A 26625-nucleotide genomic window follows, 5' to 3' on the forward strand; every position below is an offset into this window, starting at 1 on the left:
TGGGCTTTTAAGCCATTAATCACGTGGAAACCAACGAAAATAAGAAGCAGATCGCAAATTTGATCATATTTTAAAATTTGAAAATGTACTGTAATTATTATTATTTTACCACGAACATGTATTCATGACATACTTATCCATCTAAATTCATGTCACCAAAACAAACTAACATTATATTCCTTGCATGCTGTCAATTTTTTAGTCCCAAGGAGATACTTGTTTCTCTGTTAGAATAATATTATCAACCACTGACAACTTTTTTCTAATCAATAGCGTACCAAGGTAATATAAAAATTGTGTAAATATTTTGAAGCTAATTTCGTACCTGTTTTATCAAATAAATAGGTGTTCTGAAAATTGCATACGGAATTAAATCCATGATGTCCAAATTTAGCAGATAAAATGTTGTCTAATAAAACAATATCCTCTTTTGCTTCAGATTATTGTATGCATGCATATGTGTGTATGTGTGTGTACGTGTGTGTACGTGTGTAGTTTCGCTGGGAATATTTATTTGAATATGTTTCGTCATAAAGGTAATATGTGATTTGCTACAATGTTGTCAATCCCCTGTCTTTAGGGATAAGAAACAAAAAATGAAAATCCAGCATACTAAACAATGATCAATAATTTTTCCTCCAAAGATATGTCTCATTTTTAATTTAATTTGTTATTCTGTTGCTGCATTGTCTGTTAACTCTTTTAAGCCACAATGTATCATGGTTATCTTAATTTGCTCTATAACCTTCAGCACGATTATATAGATAATGTTATACAAGGCAAATAAGTAGTTAAAGCAATTTATGTCCTGGATCACCGCCATTTCTTTTACTTATTTTGAGGGGGAGGGGGCATTTGCCCAAAGGCGAGGGTACATCATCTGTATAACCAATGATTTATTCTTTTCAAATCCGAACTACTAGAATCCACCAAGAGCTGAAAATGGAATACAAATAAACAATGAAGTTCAGATCTGAAAACAAGCAAACAGGATACGTTATCTTTGTTCAGCATCTTCGCTTTACGCACTCAGTTTGGTACCTCCTTACAAGTTAATATTGAAATGGAATTAATGAAATTCAAATATACTGAATGGAAAATAACTATTTGACATAAAATACTAATATTTTATATTATAACACCTTAGCACTGTACAATTATAATTTCATGACTCAACACGCAGAAAAGTGCGATATGGGGAAACAAATCAATTAAAATGGACATTATGGGTGACAAGATCAGAATACACAATGAATGCACAGTTTTTTATTGGCGATTAAATGACAAAAGTATCCATACTAGATCTAGTAATATTACTAAATAGGCGTTACATTTATTTTCAGATATATTGTATTGGAAAATTTATAATTCTGAGCATTTATTTGGTCTATATAGAATTGTTCACTAAAGCCTCTTTGATATTTTCATCAAACTTATCATTCATATTGATAAGGTTGAAAAATGTATTTCTCCTCACTTGTTCCAAATGTAACTGTATTGGTGCCATTCGTCTTGATTGACCATCGTCTGAGTTGATATTCACATGAATCTTTTTTATAATCGTAATTTATTACATAACTTTGTTAAATAATTTCAATGTATATGTTTTCCCCAGTTTTGTGATAACACCACAGGCAGGTATTTCTGAGTCATTGTTGTTTTTTTAAGCTGTGTTAATAGTCATTACGTTACTTGTTTTTATCAAATAGATATCATCTAATTTATGTAATTGTTCATCAACTCTTTGCAACTGATTAGCAATGAAATTGTGTCTGTTAATATATTTTGCTACCGCATCACTTGCATTAATACGTTGTCCTAAGTTTTATGGTCTTGCTCTTTGTAATCAATCTTAAGATCCCGTAAGATTTCCGAAGGCCTATTTTAAAGCCCAACTCCCCGGTGAAAATATTCATCCAGTTCATTTTTAATATTTATAACTTTATTTTTTCTTCCACGTTTAGTAATATACAACTATGCATCACTAGTGATATATGTTGCTTGTTGAATACCAAGATAAACATAAAACGTATATTTTATGCACGGGATTAATCAATATGAAGGTTGTCTTTATCACATATCATATGATGCCTCTACGCTAGTAATTGCGTTCTGATAATTTTTGCTTTAATTGGAGGTAGATTAAAAACAAACGCATATCCAACAGGAAAAATTATGCCGAGGTTGATATGATATCATTAGTCATAAACGCATGGAGTCTCTTTCGTAGTGCTCGCTATTTAATGTTCGATATTGTGAAATTTAGTTATGCCTTCCTCACGTTAGCAGTATAAGTGTTAGCCTAAAGTTTAAATATAATTCGTCAAATCATAATGCTGATGTATTGTACAGCAAACAGCTCAGATAAATAAATATCTAGCCCCTTTACCAAAAATTAAAGCAAATTATTTAAACGAGGCCTACAGGGGCAAGCGAACAAGAAAATGAGCAAATTCTACTTAAAAACTTGTATGGTGAGTAAAAGGCCAAGCAACAAAATATGGCAAGAACAAACAACAAAAACATAAATTTGAGAAAAACTATATACCCCAAATGTGAAAAGTCTTAACTTATTAACATTTATTAAATGAATGATTGTTTCATATATGTTAAATACTTTCTTTTACATATGTCATTTCCTTTTTACAAATGTAAAATATATCATGCTCCTTCACATATTTAAAATTTTTACACACGAGAAAATATGTTCAACATGTGGAAAAGGGAATCTATGTTAAAATGTTTGTCGATGAAATCCACTCAATTCTGATGATACTTTCCCGCTGATACAAGGTTCCTTTTTCATCAACACAGCTCTAATTCATCAGCTCCCCCCTCCGGACTGAAAGCATGTATGATGAGTAAACTAAAATATAAATTCTAATTAATGAGGAGTAATTAATACGGAAACTTCAAATTTGTAAATATATGCAAATACACATGAGTTTACGTCATTTTATTACATTACAGAGGCAAATATGAATAAGAGTTTTCGTTATTCTTATCAACTTTACGTGCTAGTATTACCTACAGATCAGTGACAAATGTCTTTACGTACTAGTATTACCTGCAGATCAGTGACAAATGCCTGTACGTACTAGTATTACCTGCAGATCAGTGACAAATGTCTTTACGTACTAGTATTACCTGCAGATCAGTGACAAATGCCTGTACGTACTAGTATTACCTGCAGATCAGTGACAAATGTCTTTACGTACTAGTATTACCTGCAGATCAGTGACAAATGTTTTATCCTGCTCAGCAAGCAAGATTAAATGTTTATATGAGGGAGATGTGTTTATTTGTTTAAAGCACAATGAAATCATGATTTACTACTATTTGATTTAAAGTAAATAGCAAACTAGCTGTTACAGAGAGTAAACGTTGCATCTTTTTCCAATTAAGTTCAATTTTTATAGAAGCATATGCATAGTTAATGGTGCTTTGAAACCAGATTTTGTTTGTGCAAGCACGCATATAATAAGAATTGAGACAATTAAATGTACACTCCATAAAATTGTGGCATCTGGGTTACATGAACTGTGGACTGCTGTCGAAATTGACGATGAAATTAACTTCATTATTGATTATGCATATTTTGATGATATACAAAGTGTAATCTGTTAAAGTTGTCCTTCGTTTGACTAAAATATATATGGAGCATGTCAGCTGACGTTGTGCACTTATCAACATGATGCATTTAGTAAAATACCTAGTATGTAGTTAATTATCTTGGTTTGATAATATCTAGATTCCTACTCAGGAAACAATATCCTCCACTGTAGTATCCATTGCATACCCTTTATCGCAAATATGCTTGTTACTGTCCTTACACAAATGGGTAAAGTAATGATTCACAAAATTTTGCCACCTTTCTTAAGATATTCTTGTGAGATCACATACATAGAAAATTTGCATTACGGTTCCGATGAATGTATTTTTATTTGTTTATATTTCCTAAACATCTGGCGGATTTTATTCATACGAATCGTGCATTATTAGAAACGAAGAAACTTTTATTCTACGACATGTTAACATAATCTTTTGACCTTGAAGTCAACGTCGCAAGTTTTACAGCAATGCTTTGATCATGGGCTCGACCCCCACACCCTTGGCATCGTGTTATACTAGAACCTTAATCATGATGAAAATGCTGACAAAAAGGTTACAAATTAATGCAGTCTTAATCCCCGGGTTGAGATTGTGAAGCTGCATTGAACTTTCACTGTGACTACTTTCAAATTTCCTGCCAGGATAACTCGCTAATAGTGAAGAACTCTGAAAGGTATGGCCGACGTAAAACAGAAAATAAAACACACAAAAATCAACTTCTATGTCTAACGTTTCAAGAATATTTAAACTTCTGATTTGAAATACTCAGTGCATTTTACGGGTAAACAATCCTAACACAACAAGTTTTTCTTGGTTCGGTGCCAACCATTTAATTTTCGGGGTGATGCGCGTTGGTGGAAATCCTGAAATATTATTTTATATTTTCTTATTTTTGGTACTTTAGTATATTTAGCTAATACTATATGGATGTAATTAGTTAGGTTTTTCTACGAATAAGAACAAGAATATGTTAACATACTACTTGGTAACCGGAAATTAGTTTTTGTTAGAAGGATATTTTTTCCTACAATCTAACCCTCTCCACCCCGGACAATTAAATGAATAGTCCCTTACTTTTGAGTAGTTTCTGACATTAATACTGTATCCAGTTATACTGGAAGGTAATAAATGTGACAGCTGGTTGGTTTAAATAAAGATTGAGCTCAGAGTCTCAAATTCAATTATATTTTGTACGAGTCTAATGGTCTAAGCGCACTCAAAAATGTTTAGTATTGATGTTCGTATCCCGAACGTAATGCAATTCGCGATAAGCTGCTAAAGGTAGAGTGTTGCATTATCAGCAAAAACTCATTAGAAGGATAAACAAAATCTATTTTCAATATACTTTTCAACACATTTTAGTTAATGACACGTAGTCAACAAATGGATGGAAAAATTTCACCTTAACATGGTGACATAATTCAACGTCAGGCATTCGAAAAATAAAATAGGAATCTGTACCTCCAGTTTACTGATCTGATTCCGACTCGTATCACAATAAATTTGTTTTTACTTTTTCATGCAGCGCTTGTGGTTGGAAATCCCTTTCTAAATATTAGTCCAGAGGTATTTACTTGGAAAATATAACACTAAATTTGCCTACATGCGGACAGAGGTTAGACGGCAGTGATCGGCCTGATAACATATGTGTTGGTTGAAAGAAGCTCTAGTTCATGTTCAAAGAACAATTCAATCATATTTCTTCGAATCAAATGTATGTCTTTTAAAAATGTATGGTATTAATATTTTTCTTGAACTCAACGTAAGGTGCGATTATGTGTTTGAAGGATTAGTATTATGATATTATCTGTAAAGACTTTAGTAGGAGGGAAAGAATCAACTTAATATGATTTTTAACAACTTTCAGTTAATTTTATTTAGCCATCAAGAACATCATTATTTAGAAGGAAAATATAAATGCTAAATTTGTCTAGTTGTGAAGTTTGCTAGCCGACAGTGGATCAACCTGCTCTGTCCCTACAGTGCTTCTCTGTTTAATTCATATTTTTGCTCAAGTGCAGAGGGTAAATTTGTACTAGTAGACGCATGTTAACTAAAATTGCAATTGTAAAACTGTACTGTAATCATTGAATTCTTAGAAGCAATGCGTCATACTTCTTCCCCGTCTCTTAAGTCAACAATTACTTTGTTGGTATCTTGATTTACATTCTTCGATTTGCTTGTACCAAATCACCGACACATATGTTGTAGTGTGGGTAAATCAACTGATAAATGAACATGAAAAGAACTAGCATGTGTATATGAATGTATGGTGGATGGCTGTATGTATACATACGAGATAAATGTGTAGGTTGCTAAATACGAAGGGAGGTCAGTAAGTATTTGGGTAGTTACAAGCGTTAATAGAGAGAGAGAGAGAGAGAGAGAATTGCATGTTAAAGTCATTTACAGATCGTGCCTGCTTCCAACCTGAAATGGTCAATGTACCATGCTTTTGCCCAACAATGTTCTTCTGTTAAATTTACTGTTATACTCATGTACACCGGATAAAGTTGTACAGCTAGACACCTCATAAATGACGTTGTTGTTGTTGTGGTTGTAGGGTTTAACGCCATTTTCAGCACAACATAGGCGATCAGTATAACTGCTGGAGGAACAATCCTGGAAAACCCCGGGAAGAACCACCGACCCACGAGAAGCTACTGGCAAGCTTTCTCACGTGCTCACGTTCGCCGAGCCCGAGTCTCAAACCCACGCAGACAGAGGCGAGATGTTAATGATCCGGATCGGCGAGCGATTTAGACCACTCGGCCATTCGCTCCCCCCCCCCATTAAACCAAGGGGTACGATGTGGAACATAAAACTCACTTTCATACATTTTATTCCCAGGAGTACTGCGTTATGCTTCTTGACTCCTCAGAAGTATAGAGATAATTTTTTCTCGTGGCCTAAGTGGTTCGAGCGTCCGCCTTGGATGCGGGAGGTCGCGGGTTCGAACCCTGGCGAGTCATGCCAAAGACTTAAAAATTGGTACGTGCAGTAGCTTTGCTTGACGCTTATAGGACTGGTCGACTTGGTGTCAGGATAACGTGACTGGATGAGACATGATGCCACATGTCTGCGGCATGATGCACCAGTGCTAGACATCACTTTAAACTGCCATATTGCAGACATTGTAGCGATATGACAAACATCATTAAAGTTACATTTAAAAACATTCAAAATCCAAATATTCAGAATCCAAATCCAAATTTTTCTCTAATGATTTCTATCTTTATTTACATTGTTCTTGATTATTCCGTTGTGCTTAAGTATAGAAATATAGGAACACTAAGTACTCGCACAGAATAATAGATTACTATTAGTAACTTTGGATTTACCTAATTTTGGAGTATTCGTGTTCTCATAAAAGCTCTCTCGAAATTAAAACGCATGAAAAAACCTCTAAGGATACATACGCTCACGAAACACGTAATGTTGGATAAATACTACGCTTCAATAATTTTTTTAAAAAAATTGAATTGTGTTAAATCATTTACACTTGTGTCGTATAGCAGGTAAAAGACCTGATTGATAAACTTGATTAGAATATGCGTGTATGCATGGATGGATGGATGGATGTGTGTGCGTGTGTAAAACGTCTATAATAAAATATGCAAGCAATCTGGCAAATACTGTGTGAACTGTATAATTTCAATGCATGCTGCTAATTTGTACTTCGATTGAACTATTAATTTTGTTTGGCTGTCGCATTGTGTCCAAGTGTAATATAACTGTGTTGTACTGTATCGTCTCTTAATCTTAATCAGATTTAAGAGGATCGAACCGCGACTTTAACTCAAATTAATTCAACCGATAATTTAAATTTTAAGCTTTAGGGTTTTGCTTCGCCCTTGCCTTACAATTTTTTTTAAAGACTTTTCTCCTTTTACCACATAACCTGTACGGATCAACAGCTTAACGCATAGAACCTATAAATATATCCACTGTTACATTCAATGCACAAACTGTTGCAGTTTTTCAAACCTTTACATGCTAATTGATGCTGATATATATATATATATATATATATATATATATATATATATATATATATAATATACTAAGCCACTTTAACTTTAAATGTCAGGTAATGAAAAATGTCAGAAGGAATATATTTCAGAGAGATAAAATATACTAGCAGTACCAAACAACCATTTAACTTCATGTATCCATACATACTCTAAATGATCCGTATCAAACCAAAAAATTCGTCGAGTTCACACGGTGACATAGCAAAAGACAATAATGTGATTGATTTGTTTTTCTTATTTCTCTGGGGGAAAAAAGACTTTTCGAAAATATTCATGACACAAATCGGTTAATGAAACTAAATGAACGCCCAGCAATGTTCGTGTAGTTTCTTTGTTCAAGGCTAAAAAAAAATGGAAGAAAAAATAAAATCGTTATTTCTTGCTCAGTAATACGATATTCATACAGAATATATACACCTTTTAAGTTTGGCAAGACATTTTGTTTTGTTTGTATAGGAAAAATAGGTGTGATCTATATCCTGTCAGTTTCATATCCATAAACGTTTAAACTTGTATCCCACGATGCATTTTGTATATGTTGTATATATTGACTTAGAAAATAGAACTATGAAATTCAAACATAGAAATTTGTAAAATTCAATCAATTTGTTAAAAAATTATAATAATTATGCAAATAAATAGACATGTATTGAGTCGGCGAGATTTGATACACATTATTATTAGCATTTTAGGTATTCCTGCACCATTTACAACTTGGTGGATATTTGTGAAATTCTGTCAAGGAAACTATCTTTGAAAGTCGTTTATACTATCTATTATGAGTCCAAAGCAGTAAATGTATGTGTTTATGGTAAAGTGATCATATAAGTAACACATATCTGCTTGTATGGCTTTCATTTATAGTAGAGTCCAATCAGGCTGTATATTAAGTGACTTTAACCGTCAGGTAATTAAAAATGTCAGAAGGAATATATTTCAAAGGTATAACATATACTTTCACCAAGTCTATGTACCAATGGTTATAAGCAAACAGAAAATGAATTAAGTCTAACACAAAATACACTCCTTTCAATTGTTCATATTGGTTAAGACATTGATTGACAGTGTGCGGCATTATGGCAAAAGCTGATATATTTTAATTTAGTACTTAGGTATTGTAGCTTCAGCTGATATGAAATGCCAATGAACAAACACAACAATTGTAAACGGACTCTTAAAGATACACTAGAATTGTTCAAATATATAATTTCAATTATGTTTGCACATTCGATCTTAACAGGTACATTCTTCATGTCCCACATATGCAAATGTCCATGCTTGTTTTTTAGTTTGGAGATCAGAATTTCACATTTAATTGATGATTTATGATCTATTTAGGGTACCCATAGTTGACCTGTGAGGCACATGTTTGGCTGCAATCTCTTGAAATATCCATACATGTTATCTCCATCATGAATAAGCTTTCGTATGGTCATATCTTTAGTACTTTGTCACTTAACCTCCCTCTAAACTGATATTATCAGTTGTTACACCAATTATAAAACCTGAACACCTCAACATTGCCTTTAACTTTAATAGCCTGTGTAGCTTATTAGTTATTTAATCTGTGCATGGCTGAAAATAATTTGAAAAAGATACTTCCTGAAACCTAATATATTTTCAGGATGAATAGTCACTTTAATACATGCCAAATGCTTCACATTTCTAAGTGTCACTATGTAAAATGTAATGTTTTTTCCTGTGCTTGCGCCCTTATTGTTATTTTGAAACCTTTATACATTGCAGGTTTTAAATTCATTTACCAGCATCTTACTGATCTACACAATGAAAATATATTTGCATCTTTACAAATTTAGTCTGGTTTTCAGGAATAATGTGAAAGAGTTGGATTAGTTCGGAAGCTCTCCGGTAGTCAGGTTGTGATACCAAGGTCTATTTAAGACATGTCCAATGCACTCGTCATAAGTTACCAGGATTAGTTCATACTACCACATTGATAAATCGTACCTCCAAAAATAACATAGGTCTTCATCAGAAAGATCAGTACCATTGGTCAATACGGTAGAGGCTCCCTGAAGCCGTATTTTTATATTATATTGTCGCTTCTTGTGGTTATTGACATTGAAACGCAAGACATTTTTGGTGCAAAACATGATACTATACTTGTCCAATCGAAATGAAAACTTTGAGTGTGTTTTTCTGTATACTGAAACCTGGGTGAGTATCTGACACGATAAATCTGGAACATAGCACCTTTTATTGTTTCTTTAGTGTGATAAGAAAAATTACTGTCAGCTATCTTGCTTCACAATCTTTTGACAGAAATGTTATAAGTTGTAAGGACCCAAGCTAGCACTTGTTTTTTTTATACCATTCGTTAGTAAACTTTGTTTTTTAAAATGTCTCATTTTGAAATTTTGAACTTTCTATGAAACTTTTATTTTAAATAAAATTTTAGTTTCGTAAACTTAAATGTTTATCTAAAAGTTTTTACATTTCAAATATATATTTTCAGATAAATATTATCTTGCTTAACAAGTGAGTTTCTACTGCAATGAAAACTTCTTTTAATCAATGAAGATATAACAACTTTATTTTGAGCGTTTCTAGAGCACTTGACTCAAAACTTGCACCATGTGTGACACAAACATGACACACGTTTACAGTTGTCAGACGCCTTGTTTGCTATCGTATCCAGAAAGACTTATTGTGTAAAGATGAAGTAGTTGTTAATGTAATATGAAAGTCTGACTGATAGCACTCAGGTCACAACTGTCAATTCCGGTTCCAAATGTAGCCTCAGTCTATTTTTAAAGCATTTTTTCTCTCTCATTTTTGGTGATACGAGAGTTAGATGTAGCATTTTTTTTTATTGATTTAAAGGTTGTTCGTTCATTCTTGAGACTATGAGCATTATAATGTAGTTTTCTGTGTGTATTTCGGGGAGAGTGCACAGTGAAAAATATATCATTGTCTGCTCTCTCTGGTTATAGTGGAGAGAGCTTGGGAGGGAGCACGTGTGTGCTCGGAGCCCCATTTATACATACTACTAACTTTAGTTCCCAGCACTAACCAAACATTAATTTTTGCATCAGATTCGCTCATTATACCTTACAATTTGTGTTCAGCGCGTTACCAAACAAAAAAACAAAAAAAAACAAAAAAAACAACAAAACAACAAAACAAACAATTGCAGCAATATTTTAAGTTTAACAGTCAACTTCATTTCACATGTAGGCACAATGACACTGAAAAATTATCCACCCATACAAATGGCGTAAGTTCATTTGAAGGTTTCTTATTTTGGGTCATTCTGTGACAAAATTTGTCGACTTCCCCAAAAAAATTATTTACTATTTACGGATAAGTATGCCAAGGCACCAATATCGACAATCATAAATTCAATTTATTATCTGTAAACATGTAACGAACATTTCATTGGAAATCCTTGTATTGCCCTGACAGCAAATAATTATGAAAGATAGAATACTTCTAAAACAAGTACTGATAAATTGTTAAATAGTATTGGTAACTAGATCATAAGATGAAAAACTAAAACAAAATATGATCTTTAATTCCTTTTGCTCTGAATACTATTTACGAAAATATAAAGTATATCGTACATTAACAGAACGCGATGCGTGAAAAAGCATATATTTTAAACAAGGATGGGATGAGAGGATGGAGAAGGGAAGACCTAATCTGAAATCACTATTCAATATTCTGATTAAAATATATTAAATACAGTGGTTGCAAAATGTACTTTGAAGTTTTTTTGTAAATATTTAGTGCGATCGGAGCAAATGATTTTGCATAATTGCTGTCTATGAGTCATGAAAGTTACGTACGTACAGCGCTTATGTGCTTCAATTTTGACGGAAATGTATATATATATATATATATATATAGAGAGAGAGAGAGAGAGAGAGAGAGAGAGAGAGAGACAGACAGACAGACAGACAAACAGACAGACAGACAAACAGACAGACAGAGAAATTAATCGCCGATAATATACCTACTATGTTTAAAGTAAATATTTAGCACTGTAGATATAAAATTGTATATCAATCGTCGCAAATCATGTGATAACATTATTATGATATATCAAATCAAGTTAAAAGCAAAACGGTGTCAAAATTAATAAAGACGTTTTACTAAACGTATGCATTAAATTTGTATTATTATCGCGACACATTACAGTAAAAAGATTAATGTCCAGCAATCTTTAAAGGAAAGAAAACTATGAATTATTTGTTTCATAATATTTCCATTTTAAGCTAAATTTGAATACATCTTGATTTTTTATTTCTTTTATTTCTTTTACTTTTTAATATATTTTCCAGTCGTCTTATTTACACTAATTGTACACAAATATTCGTATCGATTCCTAAAGCCTACTGAATACAAACTCTTACACTGAGATACATGTTTACCGAACTGTTAACATCGAAAACTAAATGCATGGATACGATGAAAAACTGATTGTTAGGAATTCAATCATTACAACAAAGTCATGATTGATAGATATATCAACTGCAAAGTTATTCTTTTCGTATTGTTACAATAATTATGCATTTTCTATACTATAATCGATGTTGTTTCCACGTGTAAAATTATGTCTCTTGTTCACCTTTTTCTCCTTCTGAATGATAATTAAGTCCGATGGCATTTTTGAAAATAATCACGCTCATACATTTTAACATATACAGCCCATGGATGAAAATACTGCATTTTCTTCCTAATTTAATTTTTTTAAAAATGGAATGTTCATTAATTAAACATTTTGGTATCCATACATATGGGCTGCTTCTCCTTCAAGTCTGTATCATTTAGTCCCTATCTACACGTTATCGTTGATATTTGACAGAAAAATGTCAAGGATACGAATATATGTTGGATTCTTTTCATCTCCACCTTCCAGCAAACCAAAAAGAAAACCAACAAATTTTCATGATTATACAACTGACTGCGTCACAAAAAAGTAAATTTCTACTACCCCATAAAATAATTTTTCTTGCAGGACAGCATTAAAATGTCTTCCTTCACAAACAGTATTTCACAAGGTAAAAGTTTATCTCTTTTAGAAAAAAGTTAAATATTATAGATGATTTAACGCAGAGAGCCATAAAGGCCTTCTCACATGGAGTAAATACTTCTAAAAAGGATATAGCTGTAGTATACCCTCATAAATTGTTAAGATACCAATTTAATCAAGTTTGTAGTAGTTGATTAATTAGTATACAGTTATGCTCACAACTGATTCATGTTCTACATCTGCGCAGAAATATTTCATGTAAATGTCAGTCAGATTTTTTCACTTTTGTTCACTCTTCTTCGAGCATAATTGGCTTTACGAAACAGAATTCCCAAGAAGAACTTAGCAGCATTGTTATGTGGATGACTTTTCAAGGATATGCAGAAGCAAATGAAAGCATTTATGAGCTGGTCCTCTCGCATAAAGGAGTAACCAACGAGATTTAGTCCAGTATCTCTATGTGGAATCTTTGGTTCCGATCTGATCACGTGTATCAAGTTGTTTATGGCAACCTGCTGAAATCGCTGTTTTCCGAGCTTGACGAAATTCAGATACTGAAAGAAGTAGAGACACATACAAGAATCTATAACGGCCCAGTCATACCAATGTTCGTCCTTACTTACCGCCTGGGTTGTGCCGATTGACCTGAACATTTCCATCCTCAGGGCGATGGGGGCAATGGAAATCTCTGATGGGAGGTACACCACACTGTAGGACAAATGGTTCTGTAGCAGCTCCTTAATACTGTATCTCTCCGTAAGAAGCTTTTCTACACATGAAGCATAATTACTCCCTAGCGTATACACTCTTAGCAATGTACCCGAAAATATACATCTAATATTTTGATCACGTATATGCTGTAGACAAATCTCTGTCAAATCATAATCCCCAAGCATGGTTCCAAGGCCACACAGTTTTAGCCTTACTGAGGTAGCATCACTGTTAATCCCAAGTGACAGACACCTTGATGCGAGACCTATCAGATAATCTACTTCTTCCTGGGAGAGATAATGTGCATTTTCTTTGCATACAGAAATCACATGAAACCCAAGTCGTGACAACAAAGTCATTAGTACATAATGTAGACATATTCGCACCGTGTCAGGTGCACGTTGCAAAACATGCAATGTTATTCTGATATGGCTTATCAGAGTAGTGTATTCCTGAGGAATGTCCCTAAGCATGCGATATCTGCAAGTAATTGCTTTGCTTGCACAATATGAATAGTCTGCGATTGCCTCAGAGAATAAATTATGGATGTTTATTGTACAATGAATCACATCAAAATTGCTGCAATCAGAAAAAAGAAGATCTCCCAGATTACAGCATTCTAATCCCAACAGAAACCGACAGTTTTCTGATACAAGAGCACCCAACACCTTTATTAAAACGATACGTGTTTCTCCATATATTTTTCTATCATAAATGTTGTTTGTGACGATAAAATAGTCAGGGCAATAGCCCATAGTGGCCCACTCATACAACTGTTCAAGACAAAGAGAAAGACAATATAATAGGTTTTCTGTGCGCCATAATTCTGCAGGTGTTTTTTCTCTCATCCACAACATACAAACTTTGCAATGGTAGCTTGAAAACGCATCACCAAGGATAGGTTCAATGTATGTCTTTTTTATCATTTTTAGCAATATGTATACTTTCATCACTGTATCCTCGAATGACCTTGTAAGCATTCTTTCTGTGACAGAGAATGATAATCTCCATTCCAGATCGCTTTCATGGCTGTGTGGATGTCCAACAGCAGTTACAAAACAGCCATCTTGCATTCCATTTCGTACATGATGTCCCTTTGGCCAGCCATGTAGTCTGCGGCGTTGGAACCATTCATGTGCCTCATTAGGCCATTGTGTACACCGTATAGCAAACACAAAATCCCTGGATAGCTCTTTTATCTTCTCTGACTGATGCAAGGCTGGGCCAGCTAGAGTCCTATTAGGACCATCGGCTCGAACAATTCTGTTGGAAAGCACAATTCTATCATATGAGTCTACTATATTGTGATGTTGGTGACAATTGAAATCAGGGACAGGAGTATTGTCAGGTAGTATCGATAGTCCCTGTAGTTTTACGTACCCAGGATGAGTCCATTCATCTTGTACCATGAGGAGATTGTAATGTCCTGGCTGAAAGCCAGATAGGTCAAGGATCATCTTTATACAATTATAGGCGTACACAATGTCAAAATCTGAGTGTAGTCCAGGACCTGTGGACCCCTCCGCTCTGCTGCCAAAAAGGAAATACGTTAGTATTTTTTTAGTCCAAGGGATACTCTCTAACAACTCATTGGCAGTGGCATGCCTGACCTTCCTGTCTCGGTCTTCCTGTGAGTAGCCAATATCATCTAGAATGTTGGATATCCGCTCAGACACATGGCGGTAAAATTCTGGGACTTGATGATTCATGTTGGCTGAAGTCTTAGAAACAAAAGGAAATATGTACATGGTCATCTCAAGTATGCTAAACAATATTCATTTATCTATAATTCAACCATCACCATCATCGTCAGCATTATCCTAATCATTACAACAAGAAGGTATATAATCAGGACGTCCTTGCAGACATTATTGCCACTCACTTTCTAATATACTGAAAATACCATTTTATAAAGTCAAGCACTTATAGTTTTCATACATATAGACCATATAAATAAGTCGATATTCAATGTAGATTATATGCACTTTACAATTATTATTATTATTATTATTATTATTATTGATGTTCCTGAGAAAATTGCTGATCATGACTGAGTGAAACTGAATGAAATTGACTTGTTTTACATCATTCACGCTTATGTCAAAAGTGTACATCACAGATAGGTAATCAGTCGGATTAACACTACTCAACTGTAAAAGTGGCACGGGATTGAAAGAGAGCGTGCAGGGTTATTTTGCTGAGAGTTTACGTGGTTCTTCCTCCCCATCAGGCAGTGTACAGTGATTTAACTAACAGTTTTTTTTTTTCTTCAGGAAAAAGAAACCACCTTACTCATTTGGATGGAGTGTCAGATTCGAAAACAAATGGTCGCTGGTTTGATTCCCTGCCAGGCTAGTATGGCTGTATCTCCTCTTCATCTAGCCAATAATGTGTTTAAAATGTCATCGAAAACCAATCAGCCATCCAACATGAGTCCATGGAAAACAATAGTCGTTCAAAGATGGTAATTTTAACATTAATTTCCATTACTAAATGATTATTTCACATCTGTGAGGTATTCCTACATATGAAAAATTCATTTCACTTACGTGAACTTCAGTCAAGCTCTTTCACGTATCTGACATTCTTCTTTTATATGCAACAAATTATTTTGTATATGTGAAAACAAGGCAACATTCATGAAATAGTTTGTAATAGCAATCCGCCTCCTTTCCCTCTCACCTCCTTGATGAGGAATTATTTTCTCTTTTTTAACACTATCCTACTGTACTGATGCACCACTTCCACCCAAACCTCTGTCCAAGCTTGACAAAAACTTACAATATATTTTTTTAATAAAAAATAAATGAGAAATGGAAATGAGCAATAAAATTATGTTTTTCTGGCTCCCTAACATGTTTCGAAATATGACATGAGGACTAATTAACGGCGATAGCTTCTTTTGTGATTATATTGTGAAAGCAATGTGTCCACCACGACCATAACGATGCATGAAGTTTTCATGTACAAAGCTTATATTTGGAACTATGTGAGACACTTTGTTCCCAAGACAACAAATTATATTAATAATTATAAAAAGGAATGCGAACTGTGTGTTTTAAAATATTACGAAATAGTTTAACGGACCAACGTGGAAAAGCAAAGAGGGAACTTACATGAATTTACACAACTTCCGCTATTACCTCGTCATGCTTCTTCCACTGCTGTTGAAGCATATCAACCTATGTGCTTTGTAACCATATTTTTCGGTTACTCCGTTAGACCTAAAATTAGAAATACGAGTGTATTAAACCGTGAGAAATAACTCTTCACTTCTCGTGCATTTAATGCATTATGACCCTTAAAATTTATGTCCGGATATAGATTGTATATCAACTAAGATTAAGAAATACTTGATAATAATAATTATATATTGATTGGGGTTAAAGGCTATTGGTAATGCAAATTCGGTACATGGGGATGGGTATTCTGATTGCGAAGGAATGGCTAGAAATTATCGGAATGGTCATGTCCCATTTCTTTCAATTAAGTATGTTGTAACACTTAGAGGTGTCTATATGCGTGAAAGAATACTTTCTAGTTAACAAGATCCATACATTTTGTTTCCACAGACTTTAATGCAGTGCACGTCAACATGGACCCTGAGAAAGACATGTATCTGACCATTATGACTAGTATGTTTAGTGCAAAGGAGAAGTTGATTTTGCACAAAACTTTGAGAAACTGAACACAATGAAGATTTTGCACATCCTATTTGCAAATAAATGCAGTTTTGTCCGTCCTGAACATCCTTGACATTAGTTCCTAAACGAGTTGAGGAAAATGACATAGTTATGCATGCATTTTGGTAATGATACTAATAATAATGCTGCGCGCCAAGCGCGGAAGCTGTAAGTACCATTTTCATAAGTCTTTGCTATGACTTGACGGGGGTTCGAACCCGCGACTTCCAGCCATTTAGGCCACCGGAACGATAATAATAATAATAATAATAATAATAATAATAATAATAATAATAATAATAATAATGAGACAATGTTCAGACTCATTATGATGATCCCCAAAATAAACAGTCTGGACTATTTTCATATTCTCTTCTCAAAGATTGTTCTGTATAGGCTGTCCATCAATTACAAACTTCTGGACAACAACTTGTAATTGTATTTTACTTGCTTTACTCATTAATGAGTCTTGAGTTTAAATCTCTAACAAATTATGATAATATTTTCGTTTTTGAAGGGCATAGTGTTTTGCACGTATATGTTAAATGCCGGGTTCCAAAAAAGAAGGAGAAAAACAATGTGAACCTGTTCATAATCTGCTAAATTATGCTGTTCCCATAGTTTCGTTCCACTTGAATCCTTACACTATGACAACATCAGTGATGTTGAATGTACATAACACTGTTTCTTGCTCCCATACAGTGGCATCCGTACTTCCGTAAGCAAGAACGGAAATGAATTTACTGGAATTGAGACTTTTCTAACTTCTTCTCTCAATACTTTATCAACTGACGGAGCAAAGTCGCTTGCTCAGAGTCTTTTTCATCAAGTTACCCCTGTTTTTCTCACGATTATCATTTTCATATCAGAAATTGGGTTTCCATACTGTGCTAGGGCGACGGCTGTGAGAGCTCTCCTTATTTTATATTTCATTCTCATTTAGTTTTATAATAGCCTTTCCATGTGGAGTGTTTAGCAACTCTATCTTTGTGCACTTTCTACACGTGCATACTAGTGCCATTATAGACTGGGTTGCACAGGCTTTAGAAGGTTCAATAATGTTTGCAACATGATTGAGAAACCCATAACTTTGTCAGTAAAATTGCCATATACACTGATTGAATAACCAGCTGATGGAAGCTTAAGATCTTGACATATACACTGGTTGAATACCCAGCTGATGGAAGACTAAGATCTTGACATATACACTGATTGAATAACCAGCTGATGGAAGACTAAGATCTTGACATATACACTGATTGAATACCCGGCTGATGGAAGACTAAGATCTTGACATAAACACTGATTTAATACCCAGCTGATGGAAGACTAAGATCTTGACATATACACTGATTGAATATCAAACTGATGGAAGACTAGTTTCTTGACATATACACTGGTTGAATACCCAGCTGATGGAAGACTAAGATCTTGACATATACACTGATTGAATATCAAACTGATGGAAGACTAGTTTCTTGACATATACACTGGTTGAATACCCAGCTGATGGAATACTAAGATCTTGACATATACACTGATTGAATACCCAGCTGATGGAAGACTAAGATCTTGACATATACACTAATTGAATACCAGGCTGATGGAAGACTAAGATGATGTCATATACACTGATTGAATATCAAACTGATGGAAGATTAAGATCTTGACATATACACTGATTGAATACCCGGTTGATGGAAGATTAAGATCTTGACATATACACTGGTTGAATACCCGGCTGATGGAAGACTAAGATCTTGACATATACACTGATTGAATATCAAACTGATGGAAGTCTAAGAACTTGACATAAACACTGGTTGAATACCCAGCTGATGGAAGATTAAGATTTTGATATTTTCACTGATTGAATACCCATCTGATGGAAGATTAAGATCTTGACATATACACTGATTGAATACCCGGCTGATGGAAGATTAAGATCTTGACATATACACTGGTTGAATACCCGGCTGATGGAAGACTAAGATCTTGACATATACACTGATTGAATATCAAACTGATGGAAGACTAAGATCTTGACATAAACACTGGTTGAATACCCAGCTGATGGAAGATTAAGATTTTGATATTTTCACTGATTGAATACCCATCTGATGGAAGATTAAGATCTTGACATATACACTGGTTGAATACCCATCTGATGGAAGATTAAGATTTTGCTTACAATATCTGCAAAGCATCCTTCTTTCCAAGTCAGTTTAAAAAAAAGACATGGATTCTCCTCAGCCTCATTTGGCCAAACCTTTCTTTGTCTCCTAGTTACGTATTATCTGATATTTTTGACAGCCGCAGATTTTGACTTATGTCTCTTTATAGAAACAATTACTCAAACTGGTTAGCATCCAAACCTTTAATCCCTCTACTTTTACATCAGTATTCTACTCTGAATTCCCCTTATTACCATCGTTGCGAAAATAATGGAGTAAAAACTTTTTGAACTAAAAGTACGTGCCCATGGCTATATGATTTTTTATTAGTCCTGCATATTCTGGGGTGACAATTGCCAGGCCAATCCTACCCGTATCCCTATACATCAGCGTAATTGGTTTAATTACCAACAAAAAGGTATACCAATAAATAACATTCTAGTTTATATATTATTTATTTACCATCACTCTTTCAATGATATCTGATCTAAATGCAATTTCGTATTGCATATGTTAGGTCTTATAAATATATTTTCCGCAAAGCATTGTGTACCTGCACATTTCATTGACACTTCTTCAAGTAATAGTGTATCATTATCCACTTATTACTTTATGTACATTATGCTTGGTTATACCACACCCACCATCGCTATGAAGCCGATTCGCATTACTAATATTCTTAAGTAGTTAATATCTCACAATAATGAGACATTCTTTAAGACAAAATCAATTACAGTTATTTTATTAAAAATATCATGCTTACAGATCGACTTTTTTCATTTTATTTTGTGGGGTTAGAGTCGAATGATCAAGGGAATGGAGAATTTTGTTTCAAAACCGGATATCGTTCTTTTACATCTAAATAATTTTGCTTTCAAAATAATATAACTAACTCGTTTCTTGAAAATATCATCAGACTATTTTTTAAAACGATTTTTCGTTATTTCTAAGAATATGACACATGGGTGTTAGACTCTATAGATACTGTTGCACAGATTTCAGTCCAACTGCTTTTGTTGTACTACATATACCGTGATGTATTTTTCTTTACAGAATTATGTTCAAACACAAAAACTTCATTGTGTTTTCAAACTTTCGATTTCAGTTTGTCGAAGGACTCACTTTACTAATGAAAGAGAACAATGGGAACCAGTCTTGAAATGGGCAAAGATTAAGCAGGATATGGCTGGCCAAAATCGATTGATAATGAAAGTTAGATTTTAGTATTAAAAACGTTTGAAAGCTTATCATAGTTATAACTGAAACAATAGAGAAAATGCATCATTGAGCGAAATTATTAGAAATAGGGCTTTTATTTTGTCTATAAAAGGATAATAAGTAATAAGTCATTAAAATCCCAGAATCTGAAAGAGAATTCATATCTAAAGACGAAAGATTGTTTATATTTCTGTTTTAGAAAGTAGTCCCCGTAGTATCGACCTAAGGAAATATTTGTTTTAAAATGGTTTGTAATAATAAACATTTTCGTTGCAAAAAAATATTGAGATAGTATTTAACACATTGTGTAATGTTGTACAGGAAGTTAAATGGCAATATCAAGGGTTATTTTTCCCTTTTCCTTTTTTAATTTAAGAAATAGTATTATTTGTTATATGTTCAATTTTGCAAAGGCTGTTTCTTCTCAACTCTTTTCCATTAATTAATTTAAAACCATAGTGTTGTAACAGCAAATGGTGGGCTCGCCCATGACAAACGTTTCTCTAAAATATTTTCAGAAAACATTGTTTTTGAAATTTAAATTCACCTAATTTTGGAATTTTCTTAGTCTCAGGTATTATTTCACATTTTACAAATCTTTAGTGAAACCATCAAACTTTTACAATGTCGTCAATTTGGAGACGTTTATTTAAATCCTATCCAGGAACTGTTAGATTCCTTAAAAAAAGAACGAATTGCTCCAGCTTCCATGACAATATGGTCTTTTTGAGGCAAATATTTCGTTACTAAGTTAAAATTAAAATATATTTTGTCTAATATTTGGTGGAAAATAATCATTTTAAATAAGAGTTTCTTGGAATTGATCAGTGAGTCTTCATCTCGCTCTAACTTGACAGTTACAGAATTGAAACTAACACAAAAGAATGAAATGGAGTTTAAAAAAGCTTCAGAAGAATAACATTAATATAATTGCAGTCAAGAAACAAAATAAAGAAAAATGCAGTTAGAGGAAGTGAAGAGAAATGCAGCACAGAAAGGGAAAGAGGAGAGACAAATGTTATTATATAATGGGGAAAAGCTAGGAAAATGCTGTTGCAGAGAGAAAGAGAGAGGAAAAAATAGAAAATGAATTTCAATTTATATTTTTAAAAATTAAAGCTGGCAAGTGAAATGCACGGCACTAAGAATACTAAGTTACAAACCCTTTTAGAGAAAGCGAAGAAGATAAATATTTTCCTCATTTTGAACAAAATGCCGAAATTTCGAAATGGCCAAGGGGGTTATTGGACTCTTATATTCCAAAGTGCAATTCTTCGCAAAGCTCGTAACATCTAAACTTCCGTTTCAGAATAACAAAGTGCTCATTATTATCTCGTTATGGAATATATTTTCAAGGGTTATGAATTGGTACCTAAGGTTTATCGATAAAAGTTTAGGAAATATAAAAAAGAAATTCGACAAACCCATGTCGAATTTCCAAAATAAAAAGGACAATTATTTGATAGGTGGCGTTTAGCCAATTCTTATCTCTGTCTACGTGCACTTGTTGGAGTAGAGCACGGCTTTGTTCATTTCCTTTCCATTTTCTAACAATTGTCATCAGACATAGTCTCAGGACTCGTGACAGTCAAGACAGTTTCGTCTTTACCCATCGAGTGTATTCATTTTTTTACTAGGCAGTGGCCTAGCCGGAGAAAAGGTTGTGGTTAATCCACTTGTAACCGACAAGTCGATTATATTGAAAATGAAAGTTTTGACTTGTGACAAAAAAAGCTCTGCGAATAATGTCGATCAGGAATGTATTCCTTTTGCTGACACGTAAATCGGGTCAAGCTTTTGATGATATCACTTTTGCTCCTCTTTTTGATCAATCAAAAGGTATTGATCCCAGTGGTCCTCTCTTAACTACTCTTTATCTTTAATCAGGGTGACCAACAACAATCATTTGACGTCGAACAGGAAAACTCCCCGTGATCTGCTGGGATTTTTCGGATGGTTATTTGCGAAACTGAAGCCATATAAGTACCTCTTTGTTATTTTGTAAAAATGAGATCATTATGAGCAAATGGAGACCATATGAGGTATCATCTGCTGATGAGTGTCAGTGAGCTATCAAATTTAAGTTCCAAAGTCGGATGGACAGGAAATTCTTAATCTAGCCCATGAAACTCTTTTGACTGGTCATACTGTAGATCATGTCACACTTAGTCATACGGTAGGAAAATCCAATCAGAAGATACCTAAGGCTCATCTGCAACATACTGCTGCATCTAATTAACCATTTAGCAGAATAATGGTAAACTGTGTCGGACCCTTACCACAGACCAAGTTACTTTGATGAATATTAAACTTAAACCCATTCTAAAAGGTTGATAAACTTATATACCCAATTTGGCCTTCCCAAATCAGTACAATCTGATCACGGGTCAAATTTTATGCTTGGATTTTCCAACAGGTTATGCACGAATTAGGTATCAAGCAATTTAAGTTATAAGCCTATCAGCTTGAAAGCCGAGGGACTTTTGAAATGTTTCATCAAACCTTGAAAAACGTGACTTTGTCAAGTTTTGATACTGGAAAAGATTGGAACGAATGTGTTCATTTACTGTTGTTTCCTGTTCGAGAATCAGTTCAAGAAGCTCTAATTTTTTTTTTCCTTTTGAACTACTTTTGGACCATCAGTCCCTGGGACATTGAAATTATTGAAAGAGAAACCTATTTCAAGTGACCATACCAAAATTAAACTTCTCAACTATGACTCTAAATAAAAGTTCTCAAATGCTTGTGAAGTTACAAGAAATAATCTGCACTCTCCTCAGTCAAACATGAAAGTAAGGTACGTCATAAGTACACAAAGGTAAGGAATATGTAAGCAGGTGAGAATTCTGCCTCGCTTGCTCTTGGATCATAATTCTCTTCAGGCTAAATAATATGGTATTTACACTGTTGTAAAGAAAATAAGCGATTTAATTTGTCTCATTAATACTCCTAGGAGGCGAAAACACAAACAACTTTGCCATAAAAATATGTTGAAGAACTATGTTCATACAGATAGCCAGGTTAATCATGCTGCCTGTTTAGTTGTACTTGTCCCACACAGTGAGGATTTAAGTGATGGAATGCAATCGGACTGTAGTGAATTGGTTTAACCAAACTTCGGAATTCTGAAATCAAGAATAATCTGGACCAGAAACATTCACATATGCAGCATCAAGAAGAAAGAAAAAAGAACTCAAGCAGATTTTACTTGAATATGAGTACTTGAACCCTTGACCAACTTGTTGAATAAGAAAACCAAGTTTCATTGGTCTGAAAAATGTCAGGAGGCTTTTGATAATTTAAAGGCCATACTTAAGAGTGCATCAGTTCTTTCAGCTTCAAATTTCAGTCAATCATTTAAATTGTATGTGGATACAACTGATGTTGGGGTTTATGGGAGCATTGATTCAAGAAGAAAAAATGGTGTAGGTTATCCATTGTGTTATTTTTTTCTATAAAAAAATTAAATAATTACCAGTGACATTATTTCACAGTCGAGAAGAAATGTTTGGCTTTGATGTTGGCTTTTCAACACTTTGAAGAGTATATTCGTTCAGCTCCTTCTCCTAATATTGCATTTAGTGATCACAACTCCCTTACTTTCATTTTCAAGATGAAAAATAAAATTCAAAGATTATTATCGTAGAGTTTGATGTTGCAGGAATACGATAGTGACTTCAAGCAAATCAAGAGAAAATATAATTTAATACCGGGTGCAATTTCACATGTACAGAAATATTATATTGTCGCATATAAACTTTGTGTTATTGATTTTTATCACATGTACATTTGACAAATTGTAAAAAGAAAGCTTTAGTGCATAAATGTCTCTTTTTCTTTATGAGGGGAGATGTTATTTATATTTAATTTGCATTAGTTTGTTAATTAGGTTTTTTAGTTTATTATTTCACTATATGCTATTGATTATTGTATTTTGGACTTGACCTTGTCCAAAGTCAAGTTCATTTTCTACCCGATCTGAATTATTGATATTTTTTAATTCTCTAAATACCTAATGCATTGCTAATATTTTCTCTATCAGTATGGGTTAACTATTAAGATTATTACATTGGCCTGAATCGGAGACGTTGTGTTTACCATGTTCTTTATTATAATTTTAGTAACAGACTTTCTAATCTTAACTAATATTCTTCTACAAATGAACTTTTCTCCTACATCAGGGTTCTTCTTTTATGTCTTAGTTTTTATATACTCTTGTTTATTGGGAAACTGTGTCCAGTGTTTCATTTGTGCTGGAATTTATTTATTCAATTTGTCTAATTCAAGTTCATTCTTCTCTGGAAATACAAAGAACTCAAAAATAACGTTCTTGGAAATAGGGACTTGGATTTATAATAAAATTCAAATAAGGATATATCCTTGGATTGTGCTATTGCGATCCAAACAAAGACCGTTGATACTTTACCACGATACTGGCCATCGCAGGCACGTCAACACCTTCAGCGTTTGATTCATTTTAGAAAACCACTAACTTTTATTCAGAATTTTAATCTTTGGAACTTGTGGTAGAAATTCTAGAACTATTTTAGATTTGATTAGCAATACCGTAAGTTATCTTTACATTTTCACTTTGTATTCTAGAGAAATAAAATATTTGTGGAATTTTATAAATTTTGTTGCTTCTCACTCTTTTCTATTATTTATTTTAAGACCATATAGTCCTAAGAACATGCTTACTTGATCCAACCAATCAATACACTTCTACATTAGTGATATGGTTAATGTATCTGACCATACAAGCCTCTATAATGTTTTGTGAAAAATGTAGTCCTCACTCCAATATCACCGTCAGGAGTTTCATGACCAAAGTTCGTCTTTTGGAACTATGTGGCGCAAGTGGATCCAGTACGATTCTAGTTTATAATAATTTATAAAAGCAATGTGAACTGGCTGTTTTAAAATATCCTGAATATATGCTATCCATCTTACTTTTAATATGGTCTACCCGATTTCAACACGCCTTGATCAGATGCGACTAAACATAGGAGCTTGCAACACATAATTTTTTAGTACATCGGCACTGCATTGTGACAACATAAGGTATACGCGCTTTATATCAACTTCTGAAAGAACTTACAACTCACACTCCTAACCCAAATCCAGTCATATCTTAATTTATTACACTGTTACAGTCCCGGGCCTTAGACTAATACGCCCCCTTTCAATTCCAAACCCTCATTCACCTTACCCGTAAATTAATAAATTCCTTAGTACAAAATGAAAAAATCACCTGCTGCCTAATGAACTAACGGGTTAAAATAAAGATTAAACTTACCTGAATTTGTAATACTATCAGTTGTACTGCATCACAATTTCCTCGTTGCTGGTCAAATCGACAGCTATTCTGCACACGGCTCTATCTGTAAAAATGAGAACCAGTCTAGACAAGTGTGCATAAAAACGTATACATGGGCTTTGGGCCCACGATAGGTTTGTAATGAAAAGTAAAATTTAGTAAGATAATATTATGAGATCTTATCATATCTGGAGCTAAAAAGAGCAAATACAATGTTATATTTATGCAATTTCAGTCCTTACTGAGTCTTGCCTTTGGAACACTATCTAACAAAATGTTCAAGGATGGATTCCTATTAAAAGATCCATGTTTACCTATGAGTCTTAGGGATTTATGTTCATTCAAGTTTTTATTTTAAAAAATTGGTGTGACCCTTTATTACATTATAGGAAAAATAAAGGCAATTACATAATAAATTCAAGACATCAAGTAAATGAGAACACAAAAAACTGATATGAGCTTCCCAAAGATAACAGTATGCCACATTTTCACCCTACAGCGCCTCACTGTTCAGCTGACCTATTTAAATGCTATTATGTACCTAATATGATTAAGATCATATATCCAAAGCCATACATTGATAACTAACAGACACCGACGAAAGTTCACGTTTTGATGACCTTTGGAATTCTGTCAAAGTATTTCTTTAGCTTATCAGACGATGCATTACAATATACGTGTTATGGAGAGTTGTCCCTAGTAACGAAATGTTCCGAATGACGTCTGTCACTGTAAACAATTATGAAGTGATTCGATTGGTGAACTACAAGGCCAACAAAACATGACCTCTTATTGTCGCCCATCAGAACTCCAAGTAGGACTGTGTAGATGTGATTCTACTCAGAGTGTTCTGACTCCAAGAACAACTCAGATTGGTGTG

The 26625-nt window shown here is 33.8% G+C and overlaps 1 protein-coding gene across 5 annotated transcripts; it reads right to left on the minus strand.

Annotated features, from left to right (window-relative positions):
- Window positions 1-1251: 1251 nt before the first annotated feature.
- On the minus strand, window positions 1252-25828 carry LOC149780013 (uncharacterized). 5 transcript variants are annotated; one of them, XR_016414977.1, is made up of 3 exons: window positions 25725-25787; window positions 16470-16577; window positions 1252-2842 (listed from the first exon to the last, which is right to left on the minus strand). XR_016414977.1 is itself a non-coding variant. In XM_089936749.1 (3 exons), exons 2-3 carry the CDS (start codon window positions 16527-16529, stop codon window positions 12912-12914), a joined length of 2196 nt encoding a protein of 731 aa, XP_089792875.1. In that variant the 5' UTR covers window positions 16530-16577; window positions 25725-25828; the 3' UTR covers window positions 10996-12911. The 5 variants fall into 5 exon arrangements, 4 of the variants coding, with proteins under 4 accessions (XP_089792875.1, XP_089792878.1, XP_089792876.1 ...); XM_089936749.1 differs by lacking the exon at window positions 1252-2842 and adding an exon at window positions 10996-15074 and having other exon boundaries at window positions 16497-16577; window positions 25725-25828; XM_089936752.1 differs by lacking the exon at window positions 1252-2842 and adding an exon at window positions 10996-14880.
- Window positions 25829-26625: the final 797 nt, after the last annotated feature.

The sequence above is a fragment of the Sinohyriopsis cumingii genome, chromosome 16 (assembly GCF_028554795.1).
Source record: "Sinohyriopsis cumingii isolate HCF-2022 chromosome 16, ASM2855479v2, whole genome shotgun sequence".
Classification (NCBI taxonomy): domain Eukaryota; kingdom Metazoa; phylum Mollusca; class Bivalvia; order Unionida; family Unionidae; genus Sinohyriopsis; species Sinohyriopsis cumingii.

Coding starts and splice junctions, on each gene's coding strand:
- LOC149780013 (XM_089936749.1), bottom strand. CDS start 16,529: ATGCTTCAACAGCAGTGGAAGAAGCATGACGAG. Junction 15,075..16,496: donor AGTGGAAGAAGCATGACGAG/GTAATAGCGGAA, acceptor TTTGTTTCTAAG/ACTTCAGCCAACATGAATCA.